General features: G+C 46.0%; 1 protein-coding gene across 2 annotated transcripts in view; it reads right to left on the bottom strand.

Annotated features, from left to right (window-relative positions):
• The window catches only part of CDH13 (cadherin 13), a 1,174,890-nt gene extending 1,157,113 nt beyond the window's left edge, over positions 1-17,777 (bottom strand). The window contains exons 1-2 of one of the 2 annotated variants that reach the window (XM_007994196.3): positions 17,534-17,777; positions 4,924-5,029 (exon numbers count right to left, since the gene is read on the bottom strand). In XM_007994196.3, the coding sequence (XP_007992387.3) occupies positions 4,924-5,029; positions 17,534-17,613 (186 nt within the window). In that variant the 5' untranslated portion in view covers positions 17,614-17,777. The remainder of the gene's footprint in view (positions 1-4,923; positions 5,030-17,533) is intronic. The other variant, XM_007994191.3, reaches the window with a different exon arrangement.
• Between the last annotated feature and the right edge of the window lie 3,372 nt (positions 17,778-21,149).

The following is a 21,149-nucleotide window of genomic DNA, read 5'->3' as shown; positions in this document are numbered from 1 at the left end:
GAATCAAAGGAACTCCACAGGGGGGTGATGGAGGGCACCGAGGGAGACACAGAAGGCAGGGGTGGGAGCAGTTCAGGAGGCCTTGATTTGCAGAGTGGTGAGCACTGGATGTAAGAAGTGAGAGCTCCTTTCCCAGCCTTAGACCTTAGATTGACTTCTCCTTACTAGGCTATTGAATTCTTCAGCCGCACCAGCCAAGGGGTGCCAAACATTCATGTTAATTTAGGTAAATCCTAAATCCTTCCAGCAATCTGCTATCAACTTGAGTACAATGACAATTAGCATATCAATTAGATTTCTCTCCTCTCTCTCTCTCTGCCCCACCCCACCTCCATGCCACTCCCATCCTAAACCACTTACTACTTTTAAAAGTCAGCCAAGCCTGTAATGTCAGCTACTCCTGGAGGATCACTTGAAGCCAGGAGTTCAAGACCAGCATGGGCAACATAGCAAGACCCTGTCTTTAAAAAAAAAAATTTTTTTTTTAATTAACTGGGCCTGGTGGTCCACGCCTGTAGTCCCACTTAGCTATTTTGAGAACTGAGGCAAGGGGGTTGACTGAACTCAGGTGGTTGAGGTTGCAGTTAGTTATGGTTGCACCACTATATTCCAGCCTGGGCAAGAGAGAAAGACGCTGACTCCAAAGAAAAGTCAATAACACTAACACATCTCCTTTTCTTCAGTCTCTGAGAGCTTTGCAGCCAGAACTCTACATCAGGGTGGGTTACTATGGGAATAATAAGCAGTGAGACAAAAGATGGTTCTTAATTCACTTTACAAATCAGCAGAAAAAAAGGGAATAACCATTGCTTTATTTCCAATAGGCCAAGGTGACCTCCAACTCCAAATAACACAGGTTGCTTTTAATGAATGAAACACATGTAAGAACCAGTGTAGCCAGAAAGAATTAGACCCAGACATCCTGGGTCTTAATCCTGGCACTACCACTTGCCAGTCCCAAGTTTCTCAACATCTTTCTGCCTCCACTTTCTAATCTCAGCAGGCTGGACAATGGGGATCTTTTGAGGAGTCGCTGTGTTAATATAAGTAAAGCAAGTAGAATGTCACCAGCAGCAGGTGGTGAACAACTGTAAGACAGGTTGTGTGTGCTCATGAACAAACAGGAGCCCTGAGGATGACCTGCCCAAGGTTTGCTTGTTTTTCTGTTCAATACCAGTTTTATTGAGACATATTTAGCATATTATAAAGCTCACCCGGTTAAGATATATGATTCCCTGGTTTTGGGTATATTTACAGAGAGTTACATAATCACCAACACTATCTAGCTCTAGAGCATGTTCATCTTCCCCAAAGCAATTCTATACCCATTAGTGGTGACTCCCCATTTCCTCCTGCCCCAGCCCTAGACAGCTTCTAATCTGCTTTGTGTCTCTATGGATTTGAGTTTTCTGGACAGTTTGTTCCATTTCATGGAATCATACAACATGTGGCCTTGTGTGTCTGGAACTGTCTTGAGTTTGAATCTCAGCCCTAGAGTCCTAAAGCTTTATTAGGTTCTTTCCCTAAGTTGTCCTGAAGTTTCCCCATCTATGAAGTGGGATTAAAACTATAGTAGATATCCTACAGAGTCATTATGAGGATTAAATGTGCTGATTTATACATCTAAAGTACTCACACCAGGCCTGGTTCAAAATCAGCGCCACACTGATACCAGCTACTATTACTGCCACTGCTACAATTATTATTCCTCAGTTCCCCTGTCCCAAAGCATCCAACTGGTAGTGGGAATCTACAGATAAACGGAACAAACAGAGAAAAGAGGTCTTGCCTTACTTAACGCACAGTCTGATGGAGACCGTACAATTAGGACTGGCTTAAATGAATACAGTGAAGTCTCATCATATGCACATTTAACTAATGGAAAGCCAGCTCTTCCACCAAAAAGAGAGAGAAAAAGAACAATGTAAATACTGCAATTAAATGCTATAAAATTATATCTTGCATATATTCTTTATTATGCTGTGTACATTACTGCATACATTATACATTGTTCCCTATTGATTACAATATGGGGATGCATACACTAAACCATGCCCACTGCACACTTTAATGGGTAACTTAAAAGATTTCAAGGTTAATGACAACTGTGTTTGCCTTAAACCCTGACCTTACAGTCTAACCTCTGAGTTAAATGCAACTCTATTGTGTGTCAACAATAGCAATTCAGAATTTTTCCAGACGAATTAAATCAGCCAACAAGCTGTCCACTGAGTTAGGTGTTAGGCTACAATGGGTGCCAACTCATCAACACCCATTTGCCAAGCACCATTTTTTTTTTTTTTTTTTTTTTTGCCCTCCATGAGCTGTTAGCTTCATTTCAAAGATAAACCACATAGGGGTGTCATAAGGAGTTGGTGAATGGAAGAACTGGGTTTCGTAAGTAGATGGAAGTAATCTCTCACCCTCCAGCCAACAGGGAAGGCAAGTGCCATGACCTTTCCCTGTCGCTGTCGACACCCTTGCCTGCTTTCTCATTCTTCCTGGCACTCATCACCCTCCTGCAGACATCACATACCTAGCTGTTCATTTTTGTATTGTCTCTCCCCCAGCCATTACATAAGCTCACGAGGGCAGGGGCTTGGCCTGTCTTACTCATTTCTGTATTCCCAGTGCCTAGAAAAGTGTTGAGCAGTCAGTCAGTGCTGAGTAATATTTGTTGATAAATGACTTAATGTGTGAATGAGGGTAACTGTTTAGACAGCCTCCACTTTTCTCCCATCTCCTGTCCCTAAAACATCCATAGTTCATTCCTTTGACTTCAACTGGCTTATTTACTCAATGTTGAAAAGTATTGAGAATATATCACATGTCAAAGATGAGGCCCTAAGGTAGCATGCTAGGGCTTTGGCATACTGGTACCATCTAGTGGGAAAGAGAATATCTGCAGGTGGGTGCTTAACCAAATTCAGAAGGTTTTAAAAACTACCCCTACCGTAACTCTTTCTGTTACCCATTAGCTCTACTGAGGAAGTTTCCATTAATGCATAATGGTGGCAAGAGAAGTCTCGCATATTCACGCCCTACCCAGGGCATATACTGACAGTCCAGCAACTTGCTATACCTTTCCATTTTTCCTGCTATGATGCTTCCAAAGTCATGGCTTCTCCCTGTGACAGCAAAGACTCAGCAGGGAAGCACAGAGAAGTTAATGATGGCAGGGGTCACTCCTGCTCAGCAGAAGATAAGGGCAGGTGAATACACCCCCAGCCAACTATTCTGCAGAGGGGTCATTGTGAAATGAGCTTTACACAGTGCTTTTGTAGAGACCCAGCAGCAATGAGTCAGTTTCCCATGACTGTGACCAGCTCAATGACACATTCACTATTGGCTTGTCGGCTTTCCTTCTTCTGGGTCTCACTCTCCCCACTCACTCACTTATGGGCCTTGAGATCATTTCCCAACTTAGCCCCCTGAACCCAATTCTGTGTCTCTATTTCTTTAGAGGAATTCAATCCAAGAGAGTGTTTAACCCCAAGATACTTTTGGGTAGCAAGAGTGCCTTAAAAATTGTAGTCCAGATAATTATTACAAAGCTAAATTATTCCTATGTTAGAGCTAGTCTGAGAATTATGTTCCATAGTTGACTACCAACATCTTTACCTTGATGCAAGTTAATGTGAATAATCTCATGATATGTGACCCTAAAGAAGTACTATGATTTTCATGGTAACTAAGGCCAAAGAGAATGCCTGATCCCCTTCGCTGGCCTCTGCCCTATCCCTGTTTAAACAAGCTTGACCAGCTGGTAAGGGAGCTACTGGTTTAGATTAGTGGTTGGCAAACAGCAGCCTGAGGGCCAAATCTAGCTCTGCTTGTGTTTGTAAATAACATTTTATTGCCCTGCCCATTCGTTTACATATTGACTGTGGCTGCTTTCATGCTACACTGATAGAATTGAATAGTTGCAAGAGAAACTAGCTAGATATCTCATTACAGAAAAAGGATACCTACCCTGGTTTATATCATTGGTTGCCATGTTTATAAATTCCCAACAGTAAAATTTGAACACAAACAAAACGTAGAGAGTTGACAAAAGTTGACCAACAACACTTTATCAGTAAGGACAAAAATGCCATCTAGGTATTACTAACTTCATTTCACAAATGGTAGCACATTTCATCTCTACACCATAGAAAGGCCATTCCATCAGAACAAAGAATTCTCTATCCCAAGAGAGGGTGGTGGACAAGCTCAGAACAACTCTATCACTCTATCCCATTTGAACATTTGTCTACAGCACTATCACTACGCAAAACTACCATATTTATTTATTTTTCTTGTTTATTGTCTTTCTCCGCTATGAGAACACAGACTCCAAGGAGGGAAGGCAATCTTGTCTTTCTTAATCACTGCTGCCTCCCCCAATGCCGAGAACTGTGCTTGAAATATTGTCTTCCCTCAGTAAATATTTGTTAAATGAATGAGTTAACCAAATAGGGAATGCACAGATAGGCACGGCCACCGAGTGGCGGGACGGTGCACAGAGTGGTGAGGACCCTGTCAAAGGGGAGAGTGTCTGTCCACCAGAACGGGCTTGGAGGGCAAAGGCCATGCTCTTGCTGCTCTGTGGCCAGTATGGAAAACAGAGCTGGGTACATAATAAGCACTCAATATGTGTTTGCTGAATCAATGGCAACCCTCACTAAAGCACTTAAAAGGAAAAAACACTGGTCTGGTAAGACAAAAATAAACTTCAAGTTAGATTCAATCCAATTGCCACACCGTATAGATCCATGTGTCTCTACATAGCTACAGGCTATATATTTCTTGTTTTCTTTTTGTTTGGGGAAAACATTACAAAAAGTAACTTGCAGAAAGCACTGACTTAGGCAACAGGGTTTCTTAGCACCCCTAGGGAAGAATGCCATCCAGCTGCAGGACACAGCAGCAGGCAGAATTTACCTGCATGGTTGAAGTTGCAGGTGAGCCATGCCCAGGCATCTGTGGGCCATTCTCACTGGGATGTTCTTGCTGGGGAAACCATGCAGTGCAGGTGGGTTTTTTGGCCCTGGTCAAAAGCAAGGACCCAGAGACAAAGAACACAAACGACCCTGGGCTAACCCAGTTCTGAAGGTTGCAATCAGGAGCCCAGACAGGAAGCCCAGGGCCCAGATCCACTTTGAGAGACCAGGAACTCAAATGACAGGTCATCCCAGGCAGCTATCTTGACTTTAAGGGAGCTGGAGATCAAAATAGACAAAGGAAATACTTTTTATATAATGAGGGGAGTGGGAAAGGAAACTTTTATATACTGGTGCAACATAGAGGAAAATAAATATGCACAGGAATAAAGATGTATGGGTACAAACCATGGTCCCAGTTCTCAGTGACTGTGTGGCCTTGAGCAAATGACTCTACCACTCAGAACTTCTCATCATATATAAAATTGGGAATAAGAGTCGCCTCTAAGGGTTGCAGGAAGGATTCCAGATAACATGGGTAACTAGTACATAGCAGCTACAGTAAATTGTGGTTACATGGAGGGACTTTTAAAAAGTATTCATGGCACCGGTGCATGCATTCGTGCACACACACACACACACACACACACACACACACACACATTGCCCTAATAGAGCTTCCTGGGAACAGCTGATGGGCACATACATTAAGAAGATGAGATCCCAATTTTTTTAGCAAAGACTTGGAATCAACTCAAATGTCCATCAGTGACAGACTGGATTAAGAAAATGTGGCACATATACACCATGGAATACTATGCAGCCATAAAAAACGATGAGTTCATGTCCTTTGTAGGGACATGGATGCAGCTGGAAACCGTCATTCTCAGGAAACTATCGCAAGAACAGAAAACCAAATACCGCATGTTCTCATTCATAGGTGGGAATTGAACAATGAGATCACTTGGACACAGGAAGGGGAACATCACACACCGGGTCCTATTGTGGGGAGGGGGGAGGGGGGAGGGATAGCATTAGGAGATATACCTAATGTGAATGACAAGTTAATGGGTGCAGCACACCGACATGGCACATGTATACATATGTAACAAACCTGTACATTGTGCACATGTACCCTAGAACTTAAAGTATAATAAAAAAAAAAAAAGGAAGATGAGATCCCACCAGATCAAATGATTTTATGAGGCATGAATCCCCAGGGGAACAATCTTGGGGGACCTACTAATATGGGAATTGGCAAATCCTCCCTGGGGAGCAAACTATTTTTTTTTAATGTCCATGCATTAGAAAATACACAGTCATTTCCCCCCTTAAGTTAGTCACACCCTGAAAGCCAAGGCCCCATGACACCTTTAGATCATAAACTTCCTTGGGGAACAGGTTGAAAAGTAATACAACCAACATTTCTTAAACATAGGATGGCATCATTAGCATACACTTATTTAATTCTCACAAAAAACCTGCAGTGCAAGCACAGATTTTCCTTTTCAGTTGTTTTACTACAGGGGAAAACAGACAAGGAGGGAAATGAAGTCACTTATCTGAGGCAACCCAGTGTGTAAATGGCTGGGTAGGGATTCAAGCTCACTTCCAAAGGGCTAGGAGGTCTCCCTAATGCCCCTAAGCAGTCCAAGGCACCAGCAGCTCTGGGTCCAGGCAGCCCCTGGCTCTAATTCTGCTCCAGCGCATTTCCTGGTGAGGGCCAGATTGCTATGCTCACCTCTGGGTTCCCAGATTTGCAGCATTCTTCATACCTGGTAGGTATTCACATTTAAGGGAAGAAGGAAAAAAAAAGACGGCAGAAAGAGGGAGCCAAGGCAGATGAAAGGAACTAAAGGAGGGCACAGCAGCCTCTCCTCCCTTTACTGTATTTCAGCCTCTACTGTTTCCTATTGTAACAATTACCACATTTGTAATTATTTCAACTACTTACTTGTTTTTAATCTGCTGCTCCCACAAGACTGTAAGCTCCATGAGACATGGATTCGGTTCATCTTGTTTACCTCTGAATTCCCTAAATGCTCAATAAATACTTGCTAAGTGAAGACACGGGCCCCAGGTGGACTCGCCCACACACAGACCCAGGTGCAAATCCCAGCTCGCCACTTGTTATTCTGTGATCTTGGGCCAGTTCCTTAAACTCACTAGTTTCTTCATCTGTTAAAAGGGCACAGTAACTATACAGACCTCACCTTCTGAGGATAAAGTACCTAGGAGAGTGCCTGGCATACAGCACTCACTAAATATCTTTGTTGAGGAAAGCAGGAAGAAAAGAAGGGAAAGACAGCAGGAAAACAAGATAGACACGTTCAGAATCAATACTGCCACAGAACGCAATAATCTTTCATACTGCAAAAATATGCAGAACTTCAAGAAGCAGAGGTACACCCTCTGTTTCTCACACATCAAACTTCATTCAGGGGCTGAGTCAAACTCACTAAGTATTTTTACAGGGCCCACTTAGACAGCTGTAGAATCCTGGCCAAAGGACCTGTTTCCTTGTAAGTGATAATGATTTAGATAACCTGCATGCATCTTTGCAGCAAATTAGACTTCCCTGCATTCTAACATCTTTTTACTCACTTGAACCTCCAAGAAACAGATGAAAACATTGAAGCTGCTTGCTGAAGATCACACCACGAGTGAGGGGGTGAGCTAGAAACAGGATCCAGGTCCATGGTGTGCTGGAGCCAGTTAGTATCAGGTAGCAAGAGCCCATTGTTACATTTTTAGGAAACCCTCAGGTTAGTAGATTCAAATTGCCCATGTTGGGAGTATTTACACCACAGAAATTGGCAAGAGCTACAAATTACTTGGTTGTATCTTCGTTTGGGTTTTGCTTTTTGGTTTGGGTATTTCTTTAGAGTGGACCCGTTGTTAAACATTTACCAATATACCACTGCCTGGCACCCAGTTGAATATTCTCCTACTACACCAAAAACATAAGTCACCAAAGCTACACCCAACATGCTGAAACAGAGGCTCATTAGCATTCACAAAGTGATTGCTGAGGGTAGGAGATCATTATTTGCTTCATGTAAGAATTATTTCCATTGCTGCTGATGGAATGTTCAAGAAACGATTAAAGGGCTTGGCAATGTTTCTCTCAAATATCTTGTGCATGAAAAGTCTCAGAGATTGGTTAATTATAGGGGCTGCACCTCGGTCACTTTATTCAAGGGCATTTCCAGGCCCCCACAGTGGCCATCCCAGATGCAAGCATGGACTGGATCTGCTGGCAATACTGTAATGCAGGTCTTAGGTGCCTCTCCCAGAAACGTTCTGCAGCCTGGATTCCACTCCCATGTAGAGAAACCCTCAGACCGACCCTGTTTACAATGTCTAACACCTGGTCTCCTTGTTTGACTCTTCCTGCCAATTGGAAGAGTCAGAACTCAAGCTGGCATCCTTAACCTCTCCCCGGCCCTGCCATCTCCATAACCAGCCACTGTCAAGGCCTGTCAAGTTATCCGCCTATATGTCTCTTGGATTATCTGAATAGGATTTAGTCCATTCTCGCATTGCTATAAAGAACTGCCTGGGACTGGGTAATTTATAAAGACAAGAGGTTCAATTAGCTTGCAATGCTGCATGCTGTAGAGGAAGTATGGCTGTAAAGGCCTCAGGAAACTTACAACCATGGCAGAAGGAGAAGGAGAAGGAGGCATGTCTTCACACAGCAAGCAGGAGAGAGAGGGGGCACAAAGGGGGAAGTGCTATACACTTTCAAACAACTAGGTCTTGTGAGAATTCACTCACTATCATGACAACAGCAAGGGGAAATCCGCCCTCATGATCACCTAATCACCTCCCACTGGGCTTCACCTTCAACATTAGGGATTACAATTTGACATGAGATTTGGCTGGGGACATAGACCCAAACCATAGCAGTCTACTTCGCTCATGTGCCCCATCTCTGTACCATCATTCCTGAATCCAGCATCCAATGATCTCAGCCCTAGACCAGACTTTCCTTTCCATTCTTACCCAGCTCCAACCCATTTGCTACCTGTAGCCAGAATGCAAATCTGATCACGTCACTCTGTACCTTTCCCTCATTACCCTCAATGGCTGCCACTTGCTCTGAGAAAAACACCAATATCCTTGCAGTGGTTGACAAGGCCCCGTTGACTCTGGCACCTCCAGCCACACTTCACACCACTGCCTTGGCTGTGTGGTGTTTCCCCTGAATAGAGGCTTCACCCAGACTGTGTCTTCTTCCTGGAATGCCTTTCCCCACCCACGCCCTCTATTGTGTCTTTGTCTGGAAGCCCTACTGCTCCTCCAGATTTGGGCTCAAGCATCAGGTTGTCAGGGAAGCTGCCCAGATCCTTCATCTGCCTCTGATGTCTTTCTTGTATTCATTCATTCATTTGTTCATTCATGTTTGCTGAGTATCTACTATGTGCCAGCCACTGTTCTAAGCCCTGGGAGTATAGAAGTGAACAAATCAAGCCATAATGTGTGCCACAACGGAGCTTATAGTCTAGTGGAGGAGAAAGACAAAGAACACCTAGGCAAAATATTTAGGATGGCATGACCTCACACAGCTGGGCTTCCTTCCCTCATCGTGGTTGTCTCCATCTTAAATTATTCATTAATTGCTATTGATCCTTCCTGCCAAGCTGTGAGCCCCGAGAGAGCAGAGACTCAGTCTGCCTTATTAGCAGCTATATCCTGAACACACAAGTGGTGCTTGGAACATAGTAGGTCCTCCACAGAGATCATAGGTATTTACTGGAGCCATTTGGTCTCAGGTGAATCTCCCTGAACTCAAGTTGCTTGAGTGCTTGGGGCCTGGGAGGAAAAGTCCCTAATGGCTGAACTTCTCAGGCCCCCCCTTATATGAGAAGACTCCCAGAAGCCTCTTTGGCTGTAACTTTAAGTTAGATAAAGACTCAGGAAACTTTTTCTCTAAGGGACTAAATAGTAAATATTTTCAGCTTCGGGGGCCAGACAGTCTGAACTCTGTTGTTATAGCACAAAGGCAGCCATAAACAATTATATAAATGAATAGGTGTGGCTATCATCCAATAAAACTATTTATAAAACCAGGCTGCAGGCAGAAATTGGCTCACAGGCCATAATTTGCAACCCCTGAGTTAGATGATCCCAAATGCCCAACGGCTGATGGCAGTTAAGGAGGGATACTCCGATCAGTCTGAGTCAGCCTCGGGTCTGCTGGCAGTGTCCAGCAACTTTCCACAGGCCCTACATCAATCAGTCCACAGGGAGACAGCCACAGAAGCTCAAGCTTCAGGTGTTTGCAGCCAGCACCTTCTTCCTGCAGCACACAACACAGGAATGCGGTTCCCTAACACCTTGGGGGAAAGAGACATTGGCCTGAAGACCCCGTAAGGCAAGGATGGTGGCTGCCACATTCCTTCCTTCCATTCCCCAGGCTCCTCCAGAGGCTGAGCTCATTTCCGGGCCCTGCCCAGGCATGTGGCAGGGCTGTTGATGGCTGAGCAGCTGCTGCCCTCCGCCCCAGCCCAGCCTGCGTTCAGCTAGGAGACACAGGGTCTTTGTGCCTCTGCAGCAGATCGGGTGACGCTCATTGGTGTCTTTGAAATGAGACATGACATGTCAAAATGTGCCTATTGCTAATGTTAATTTTCGAGAATTTGACTTCTGTTGGCAACTGGCAGAGGAAAAACAATCACTTTTTTTAACATGTGTATATGGAGTTATATTTACCCTGATCTTTGGGGTCTGTAGCTATGGAAAACAAGAATCATCTGAGGCTCACCTGCTGGTATGGGATGAGGCAGACAGATTAGTCTAGTATTTACAGAGCCAGAGAGCATTAATTGTAGCATTAACACTGTGTGTAGAACAGTCGTAGGTGTTAACTGTTAAAGCAGATATAAAAACATCACACAAGCTCCAGGACAGTGCTAGGTGTGACTGTGTCCTATGCATAAGAGTACTTGGCCAGGTACAGTGGCTCATGCCTGTTTATCCCAGCACTTGGGGAGGTGAGGCAGGTGGATCACGAGATCAGGAGTTCAAGACCAGCCTGGCCAAGATGGTGAAACCCCATCTCTACTAAAACTACAAAAATTAGCTGGGCCTGGTGGCGATCAACTGTAATCCCAGCTACTCGGGAGGCTGAGGCACAGAATTGCTTAAACCCTGGAGGTGGAGGTTGCAGTGAGCTGAGATCGCGCCACTGTACTCTGACTTGGGTGACAGAGTGAGACTCTGTCTCAAAAAAGTACTCTAGGTGACAAAGCTGCAGATGCAACTTTATCCTGAAGTTACAAAGGTGCTGAATACTAGGACAGTATTCCCAGAGGCCCTGGCAAGTCTAAGTACAGTAAGTTATCGTGATGTTCTGGTTATGTCTATACTGTGGGGGAGCAACATTCCTGGAATGACGATGTCCAGGTATCACTGTTCTCCAAGGACAGCGATGCTCTAGGTACAACACTACATAGAGCAGGGGTCCCTAACCCCCAGGCCAGTACCAGTCCATGGCCTGTTAGAAACCAGGCCACACAGCAGGAGGTGAGTGGCCCGTGAGCAAGCAAAAGCTTCATCTGTATTTATAATGTCTTCCCAGCACTCGCATTACCGCCTAGGCTCCGCCTCCTGTCAGATCAGCTGTGGGACTGGATTTTCATAGGAGTTAGAACCCTATGTGAACAGTGCATGCATGGGATCTAGGTCACATTCTCCTTATGAGAATCTAATGCCTGATGATCGGTTACTGTCTCCCATCACCCCCAGATAGGACCATCTAGTGGCAGAAAAACAAGCTCAGGGCTCCCAGTGATTCTACATTATAGTGAGCTGTATAATTATTTCATTATATATTACAGTGTAACAACATAGAAATTAAATGCATAATAAATGTAATGTGCTTGAATCATCCCAAAACCATCCCCTGACTTCCAGTCCGTGGAAAAACTATCTTCCACGAAACCAGTTCCTGGTGCCAAAATGGCTGGGGACTGCTGACAGAGAGGGTATGAGGGCCTCTATATGATCCCAGGGTTTCAGAGTCCCTTGGCTGCCGATACATGATGACATTTTGTACCAACACACTGGTGTGCCAGGGCTTGTACTGACTCAGAGCTGCAGTGTGTCCCTTCTCTGCATAACTCTTACACCTGAAGCAATGATCTGGGTGCCGTGTCTCTCTGGGTGCCGTGTCTCTCTAGGTGCTATGTCACTCTGGGTGCTGCGTCTCTCTGGGTGCTATGTCACTCTGGGTGTCCGTCCAGCAGTGCTGCCAGTAACGTGCTCAGGAAGGGGCAGTCTCCTTGGTCATGCTGTTCCAAAGTACACATCCATGGAATTCAATCACAGGGAATGAGAAAAGGCCGCTCCCTGCCTTTTCAAATAGTCCATCACTGAGAAATTAACTGCATCAATTTGATAAAACCTCAACATTTGTGAAAGCAGAGGTTCCAAACTCAAAAAGCCCTAGAGGCAAGCAGGCAAAATTAGTGAGCACAGAAGGCTAGGTAGTAGAGAGTGGTGGGGATTGTGGCAAGCTACCAAGGCACGTCCTGCCTAAACAGGGCAGTAGTGACTCAGCCCTGTCAAGTATGGCCATGTGGACGTGTGGATCTAGGGCTGTCTGACCTGACTTTTCCAGAAATGCTAGAAACCTGGATTTCTTTTTTATTAATGTACAATTTTCAAAACGTTTGTGCCAAACAAAGTGCATTCGCCGCCAAATTTAGTCTGTGGCTGCTACTTGGCAACCTCTGCCCAGAAGCCAGAGTTGCAGGGTTCGGATAGATGAGTTTCATTACCACCAAGTAGATGTCTCGAGGTTCAACCTGCTAAGCCAGAGGGTGACCCATTTACCTCCACAGACCCTGGCTCAGTCGGCACTTCAAGTATAAATGCCCTTTCTTCTCCTCTCCTGCCTTCCCCTAAGCTGCCTCTCTCAGCAGAGAAAGATGACTTTCCACCCTAACTCTAGAATAAGGCCACTGCTGAGTGCCTACTGCAGAAGCAAGAGATCCTACAGCCCAACCATTGTCTGTGCAGCCTGTTCATACCTAGGGAGCCAGGCCTGGGATCCCAGGTGGCTGCAGAAGAAGCAGGCTATGGGGAATTATATTGGCAGCATCCTTCAGGAGGGTCAGATTCTCACAGGTGCATGGGCACCTAGTCGACAGCTAAATAGAAACAATGCCGAAACCACTGGTCACTTGGTTTGATTCTGTCCAGCTGATTATTGTAATTGGGTGACAGGCGGATATTTCCCTCTCCTTTTCAATGGGTGTTGGGAAGGGAGTGGACCAAGCTCAGGAGGCATGCTTCTGGGTGGTTATGTAAGGGGGAAGGCTATCTCCTTCCACAGGCAGAACTGTTCCTGCCTTTCGGCTGCCTAAAGAATAAAATCAAGTCCAACCAAAGTCAAATGCCAGGAAATTTCAGAACTTCCTCACATTCCATATTGCATTGTTTACAAAGGTCTTTGAAATTCTCCCTGCTCCAATACTCACAGGGGATACAGAGTTAAAGAATGAATTAGAACAGAACCAACTACAATAGGGGAAAAGAAAGAAAGCAAGAAGAAAACTAGTGAGAAAGCAAGAAAGCAAAAGAAAGCAAGCAAGCAAGAAAGAGAGAGAGAAAGCAAGAAAGCAAGAAGAAAGCTAGCAAGAAAGCGAAAGAAAGCAAGAAAGCAAGTGAGAGACACAGAAAGAAAGAAAGGCAGTGAAAAATGGCAGGATTTCTCATTTGGGGATGCTTGTGGCAAATAATGTGTAATAAGGAGAATAGTTTTGTTTTGATGGAGTTGCTACATTGAAGTTCTTTAAAATGAGCTGTAGATTCAGAATTTTGTAATGCTGTGGATGGAGCCCTCTTCTGGAGAAATTTTTCAACAGGTATTACAAGATCAAAACGCACAGAGATGTACACACTCACTCAGATGCGTACATAGAAACACTGTTGGCTACTTAGATGATATGACTGTCACTCAGGTGTAAATTAAATCCATAGTTTGTCCTTTTCCTTACCTTCCACTAAATATAAATTAACTAGACTCCCCGAGCAGTTGTATTTTTGGAAGGAAATAAGGATGTTTTCAAGAACCTAACTATACTTTACTCTAAACATTGAACTTCAGATTGAGGCTCAACTTACACATCCAAGTGCTGATACTTTTAGATAATGCAGTTATTGGGTATGTTGGTTTGTTGGGCAATTTCACTATAACACATAGAGGATACTTCTGGAAGGAAATAGATTTTACTTAATGGAAAACCCAAGGGCTAAAGATAGAAAAGGGGAGAAGGGAGGGAGGCAGAGTAGGAGCGATCAGCTAAGATGACTGTTGGGGCTTTTAGTATAGACTGTGGAATTACACAAATTCCAGATTACATACTCAGCTTTGCAGTTTATTAAACCTGTTTTGGGACTTGCTAAAAAAAAAAATATTCAGACAGGTGAACTCTATCACTGACTCCTTTTACTACATATTCCATTTCCCTAGTGCTCTGGAAATCTTACAGGCTGTCATGTATCAACCCTAGCGGGGCAGGGGACAGCACTCTCTTCAACCCTGTGTCTTTTTCCTCATCCAAAAGGTTCTGCAAATAAACACTGCTCTTAAAACATAACACAAAAATTTGCAGGAGCACTACAAGACACTGATTCTCATTGAAAATCCTGAAAATCAAGATTCTGACCCCAAGAGAGAACTCCCCACTTTATAGTGAAATCTCAGAATTCCATGGAACATTTTGAGTCACTCCCAAGTGACTGTCCTCCAAGCCTGAACCACTCCCTAAATTCCTAATTCTTGGGGGATTACTCATTCATTGTTAGAACTCTTGATTAGTTGTAAGTGCTACCCAAATAGGGAGGGGAATCACATTTACCACGGAATTTTTTGCTCATTTCTTTCTTGATTTGTTTCATACTCATTACTTATCATAGGCAAATTCCAGAGGCCACTTCTGGAACAGACTTCCCCAAAACACCCCAGGGGATAGAAGAGGTGAGTGTTCAACGGTGCCAGCTTCCAGTCATTGATGCTTAGAATTCCTCACCTCCTACCAAAATGCCTAAAACAACAAGCAAGCCAGTACGCTTACAGAGATTGATGGCTTCCAAAGCCAGACCCAATGCTTTACAACTGTGGTGGAAAAAAACATACAGGCTTGCCTGAACACCACCAGGGCCGAGTGACTAATTTGCTTTATTACATTGTTTTTCCCTTCTGTTTTCTCTCTGCCTCAGGAAAGTTTTGTTTTTACTTGTCGACTCAAAGACTTCAAGACTTTCCCCACTTTTTTCTATGGCACACAGAGCTCTGCAGTGGAACTTCTTGCCAGTTAACTGGATTGCATCAAAATGATTTTTCTGTGAGGTACTATTGCTACCGGGATATCCTAATGTAGACATTTGCTCTGATATGCATAACAATTGAAAATAGAAATAAGCTTCTCAGGGCAATCATTTCAATTCACAGCAAAATCTCTGCTTCCTTCGTCTAAATAAATAGAGTGAGCCTTCAGAACCCACCTGTGCCAGCCTGGCCCTGGGTGAGGAGACGCACCAGTTCATTTTCAAAAAGAACCATGCACAGAGCCCTTAGTGCATAAAAATCGATCTTGGGGCCCTGTCACGTGGTCTGTCTTGCTCTAAAGGAGGCATAACTTTGGGCAAGCCCTGGAATCTGAACTGAGGTTGAAACCTGCCAAGAAAAAAAGAGGACTGTGAAGTCCTGGACAACGCAATGGTAAGTGCTCTCAGACACCCACAGCTCCCAGAGTGGCATGCATTGCATAGGACATCCTGTTGAATGCAATCCTATCCACTCAGCAGTCCTAGGAAGGCAGCAGATTATTTTACAATGGAGAACTTGGAAGCTCAAAGAGGTTAAACAACTTGCCCAGGGTGGTACCACTAGCAGATGGCAGGAAGGATCTGTCTCAATCCTTTCTGTCTGAGGCATGCTCCAAACTGCCTTGCTAAACTGGGGTATATGTACACACATACAGCCTTAGGGATCTTTAGGGTACAGGACATCTGGAAAACTGGTTCACAGCCAGGCTTGGGATCCATGGCAAGACTCAAGATTGTAGAGACCCCAAGATAATCAACCAGCAAAGCCTGGTAGAAAAGGAGCTATAACTGGGCAGTCCTCAATGGGGACTGTATATCCAAGAAAGAAACAAGTCAGGAGCATGGGAGCGGGCTCAGCAGCCAGGCACTTGAATCTCCCCTGGTACTATCACCCATCACTGCATTTCTGAGACGTTAGCCCATTTCCAAAGTCTAACCCCAACATTGCTCTAGCAGTGTCTCCCGTTAGAAGGCTGCTCCTGTCTCCCTATCCCAGACAGTCCCTACCTGGGACCCCAACTCCCTTCCCCTCCCTCTCACCCGCAAACTCACACCTGAGGCTCTACCCCAGCCAGGAACTCAACACTTATTCCTAGCACCCTGAGGCACTCCCTGTCTCTTTCCCTCCTCTCTGCCCGGCCCTGCCCTGCCCTGGCTCCTATCCACCCACTTGAAGGCTGCCAGCTCACTCCAAGTCCCAAAGCCTGCCAGAGAGGCCATGGGGGACTGGATCGGGTGCTCTCCGAAACCACAGGCCCCCGAGCAGCGCTGGGCGTGCCCCCCACAGCCGCCAGCACCCCAGGCCTGGCCTCGGAGCGCTGCTTTCCTGCACTCAAACTTCCCGAAATCTCTGAGATGCAGAGGTGATTGCAGGCTGACCGCGTCTCCCTCGCCCCCTCTCCTGGTTGGCGGGCCCTTCCCTCGCGCCGCAGCGCTCGGAGGGTTAACAGGCAGCTGCAGCCCGGGTGGGCAAGGCTTGAACTTTTCTCTGCGCTCCGCTCCCGCCCAGGGAAGGCAGCAGAGGCGGCAGCCCGGGATCAGGCCGGAGCTCCAGCTGGCTGGACAATAGGGGTGCGGGGGGCTGGGGCCTGCGCCCTGGCGGGGGACGCGCTCCGGCCCTTTCGGGCCCGGGTCTGCGAGCAAAAGGACCCCGATGCGGGTGCGGCCGGCGCCGGAGCCTTTGAGCGACAGCGGCAGCCGGGCTGCGGCTCTCTGCTGCCCCGAGGCGCCTTCCAGCGCGCAGCCGGGCTGTGCCAGGGGGCCCGGGCGCCCCGGGAAGTCGGTGGTGCCTGCTCGGCCTCTCCAGCCCCGCAGCCCGCAATCCGGACTCGAGCAGCGCTTCCGCCGCTGGGCGTTGGGCTGGGTTGGAAACCGCGGCTCGTTGGAGTCGCCTCCAACTGAGTCTTTCTCCAATGCACGGAGCCTCCGGAGGAGGGAACCAAAGTTACCCCACTAGATGTGGGCGAGAATGTCGCCCCTGCTAGCAAAAAAGGACCGGGAGCTCTCTCCTCCTCCCGTGAACAAACCTATACACACACACACACACACACACACACACACACACACACACACGCCAGAGTGGGAGCCTGTGTGTGAGGGGGTGCCTAGGATCTCTGGGCTCGGAATGACCTCCCTACCGAGCCCCGATCTGTCTTCGCCGCCGCGACCAGAGGCCCCGACCCCCCGAAAGCCCCCTCACCCTGCCCGTGCCGGGCGATCTGAATGCGGAAACGGGGCGCGGAGCGCGCCCGGCAGCCCCTCTTCCCTACCTGGGACAGGAGAACGCACAGAACGAGCGGAGTTCTCGACTGCATTTTGTCCGACTAGAAGCGCCCGGCGGCGTTTTCATTCATGCACGCGGCTGCACTGAGCATATTTTCCGTGGGAGCCAGGCTTTGAGGAGAGGCTCTGCCTCGCCAGCCAGCCAACTTCCCAAATAGATCAGCAGCAGCATCACGAAAGCATTGGGTAGAGGCTGATGACCAGGACCAATGGCTTTACAAGACGGATTCCTTCATAACGCTCCCTCGTTTTGCATGGCAGATACGGGGTGAGCACCTCGCGAGGAGCGAGCCCCGCGGAGGTGGCAGCCCATTTGCTTCTTTGGACTGTTGGGGCTCAGCCTCACAAATCACGCTGGGCAATGCCAGCTGATTCCACTTTTCCAGAGAATGGAATTGCACGGGGGACTGGCGGCCACTTCCAGCCTAGTGCAAAAAGATTCTCTTTATTAAAATGTTAATAAGATCTACTCTATTTCCAATAAATCAAATAAAATGACCCCAGCAGTTCCAGCCCTTTCTATGCCTGGCAAGCCTTGGCAGTGGATTTTTTTTTTCTTTTTTCCTTTTTTTCCCCCCATTGTGGCCCAAGTCATGATGGTGTTTGGTGTTTTCCTGCCATCTCACAAATCACAAAGAGGACAGATCAATTCGAGCTTGCAGAAAAAAATTCCATCAAGGGGCAATAGATTTTATTAACTGCTCAGGTGAGAGTCTGACTAGCCACCTACTCCACAAATGTGCATCTGGCACCAAAGCTGGGATCTGGATTGGAGAAAACTTCTTTTTTTATATATGGATGTTACCTTTCAGAAGCTCTGAACTACCCCCAGGTACTCAGAACAGCCGTAGTCACTGCTTAAGGGATTTTATAAATGGGGTGCTTTGCGACTGAGGGTAAGAGGGACATCTAGGTCTGCCTTCCCTAGTAGAAATCTAAGAATATGCAGGGAAGACCTTAATTTATCATTTCCATGCAGCCTTCCTTTAAAAAGAATTTAAGGTGTTTTACATTAAAGGACATTTGTGCAATAGAATTTATGAACCAAAATAGAAAATCTGGGCCAGAAGGAAAAGTTCAGCAAACTGAAATGACAAGCCCAAATTCTAATGTATTTGCTCTGATTTGGATAAGAGCTTCCTGATAGCCAAAGCAATAAAAGCAACATCAGTTACACAGTTTTGTTGTAGAAACATGTAGGCAATGTCTTTCAGCATTATTTTCCATGGGCTAAATACAGGAATAAATGCATTATGTAACATGTAACATAACAGGACACTGAGCAATGGACCATGCCAAGATCCAGTGGACGGGGATGTATTTCTAGCATCTGGCACAGGGCCTGGAACATGGAGATAGCAATTAGTGTGTGTTAAAGAAATAGATGGCTAGACTCAATCAAGATGCAGCAGAAGGTGGGGAGGGGCAAGGAGTCTGGAGCCACACCATCTAGGCACAGCCCCCAGATCTGCCACTTACTCGTAAGTTACTCAAACTCTCTGCCTCCATTTGTTCACAGGTAAAATGAAAATACGAATTATACTGAATTCATAAGGTTGTGGCAAGGATTAAGTGACGACATAACCACTGAGTAAATATAAAGCGATGTGCCTTTTAAGACTCCTTCATTGGCTACTGTTTGGTCAGAAGGTTATCTCCTGTGGTCCCAAGGTCATTGATAAAGATGCAGTGATGTCTGAAGCTTGGCTGCTGTAGCCAGCACTGGCCCAACAGATGGCAATGTTGGCAAAACAACCCCCAGATGAAACTGGGAAAGGTGAATCTTGCTGCTTCACCCACTCATTTCCCTGCCTAAATAGGGTCATCTGTCCCGGAGCCTCTGATCAATACAGTCTGACAGATGATGTCACAGATCATGACACTTTGGAATCCATGTGTGTGAGATCTATCCTCACATCTCCCTCTGGTTTACCAGGGAACTTTGGAGTCAAACAGGCTTCAAATCAAGGCATCCTGAAATATCCAGACTTTTCTCCATTCCAAGGAGGGCACCATCTTGTCATTCAGGGCCAGTTAAACTGAGCCCATGGCTTAGCAATACAAAGATAGCGAAAGAGAGCAGAGGACAGCTTGGGAGGTGATAAACCACCATGAGGAACTAGACCACAGAAGACGAGGATCTAGCTAGGTTTCTATCTGCAGCAGCTCAGTTAAGGGAAGCAGTCCCTCAGAGGAGGGAGTGTCCAAGGCTGCCTTCTAAGGACAGTTCGGTGCTGTGGATTTTATAGTTCTGCTGGCCTTCTGTGGTCTCCCCATTCCCTTGTCCTTAGTGCTGATTACCAAATATTTCCAATTTTTCCCCTTTTGGGATCATGGTAGGATTGCATTTGCTGGCCCCCTTGTCCGGGGGTGGGGCAGTGTGTGTACATCTAGCCAATGACCCATGTGCAAAAGCACCATGTCCCTTCAAGCCTGGAGCATTTAATTGCCAGTGTCAGACAGATGGGTTTCCCTGGATGTGCTTTTTGCCCCAGTATTTCCCCAAGGGGGGAAAAAGTATTGGGTGAGACAGCTTGGTTTGGCCAAGGGCAATTCTCTGGTTTGTCCTCAAATTCATTAACTATATATAAAAGGAGGCCATTGGCAGTATGACCAGTAGTGAGTTTGTGATGCCCAGGCCATGGAAGACCTCATGAGTCTGATGCTACCAATTAAGATGGATGTCATTTGGTGAAAATCCTGCTGATTCTGTCCCCTGCAAAGTCCTGCTCAGGCATTTGCGAAGGTCCCAGGCTTTTGTCCTGGGCTGTTCTACTGGCAGGCAGAGTGGCTCCAGTAAACCTCACCTGATTCCAGGTGGGTGTGCCCAAAAGGCCAGTCTGCATTCCTTTCTTGCCTCAATCCCCACAGATTGGCTTTTCAGGAGTGAGAGGAGTTGACTTCTGGAGTCCCCTTAGGCATTGAGGCTCACTTCTGTAATCCCACAAGGTTCCAAACATGCTGAGCCTACTAAGGTGGAAAAAGATTTGTCAGAAAGATAAGACCTGAATTGAGATGTTCAGATTCCACCTACATGAGGCAAGTCACTTTTGTATCCTAAGACTCAGTTTGTTATCAATAAAATGGGAATAATAACATGATAACACTCCTAGGACTATTGTAAATATTGATGTTTCTCTTCCCCTCTATCATCTATTCCTCTCAACTTTCAGAGGATGTGCATTTCACCAAACAACAAGAGATCATATTTTGTCCAACAAAAACAGAAGAAAAATTATTTCATTCCAATGATAAAAGGCTTCTGAAGAAGAAATCTGTTCTTCTTTGTTTTGCTTTGCTTTTTATTTAGTTCCCTAATAGGGGTTTTTTGGCTGATGAATTGATTGACGTGACAAATAAATACTAAAGCTGAACCCTACATATCCCTACTCTGCCGCCTACCCTGTATCATCCCCCGACTAAGCCCCAGCTGCTGTAGCATCTGTGGGCTCCTCGAGAAGCTGTGTCTGCCTTTAGACACATTCGAGGTTCACACCCCTTTTCCAGACGCATCAGCCTAGCTTGGCACTGAAGGAATAATCCAACAGCCAGCAGCTGCCTCCTGTGGGTGCCAAGGGTTGAGCTTGTTTCCTGTCCTTGGCT

Source organism: Chlorocebus sabaeus, chromosome 5, assembly GCF_047675955.1.
Source record: "Chlorocebus sabaeus isolate Y175 chromosome 5, mChlSab1.0.hap1, whole genome shotgun sequence".
Classification (NCBI taxonomy): domain Eukaryota; kingdom Metazoa; phylum Chordata; class Mammalia; order Primates; family Cercopithecidae; genus Chlorocebus; species Chlorocebus sabaeus.
Note: the sequence above shows the minus strand (reverse complement) of the source record. Positions and strands in the feature narration are given on the sequence as shown.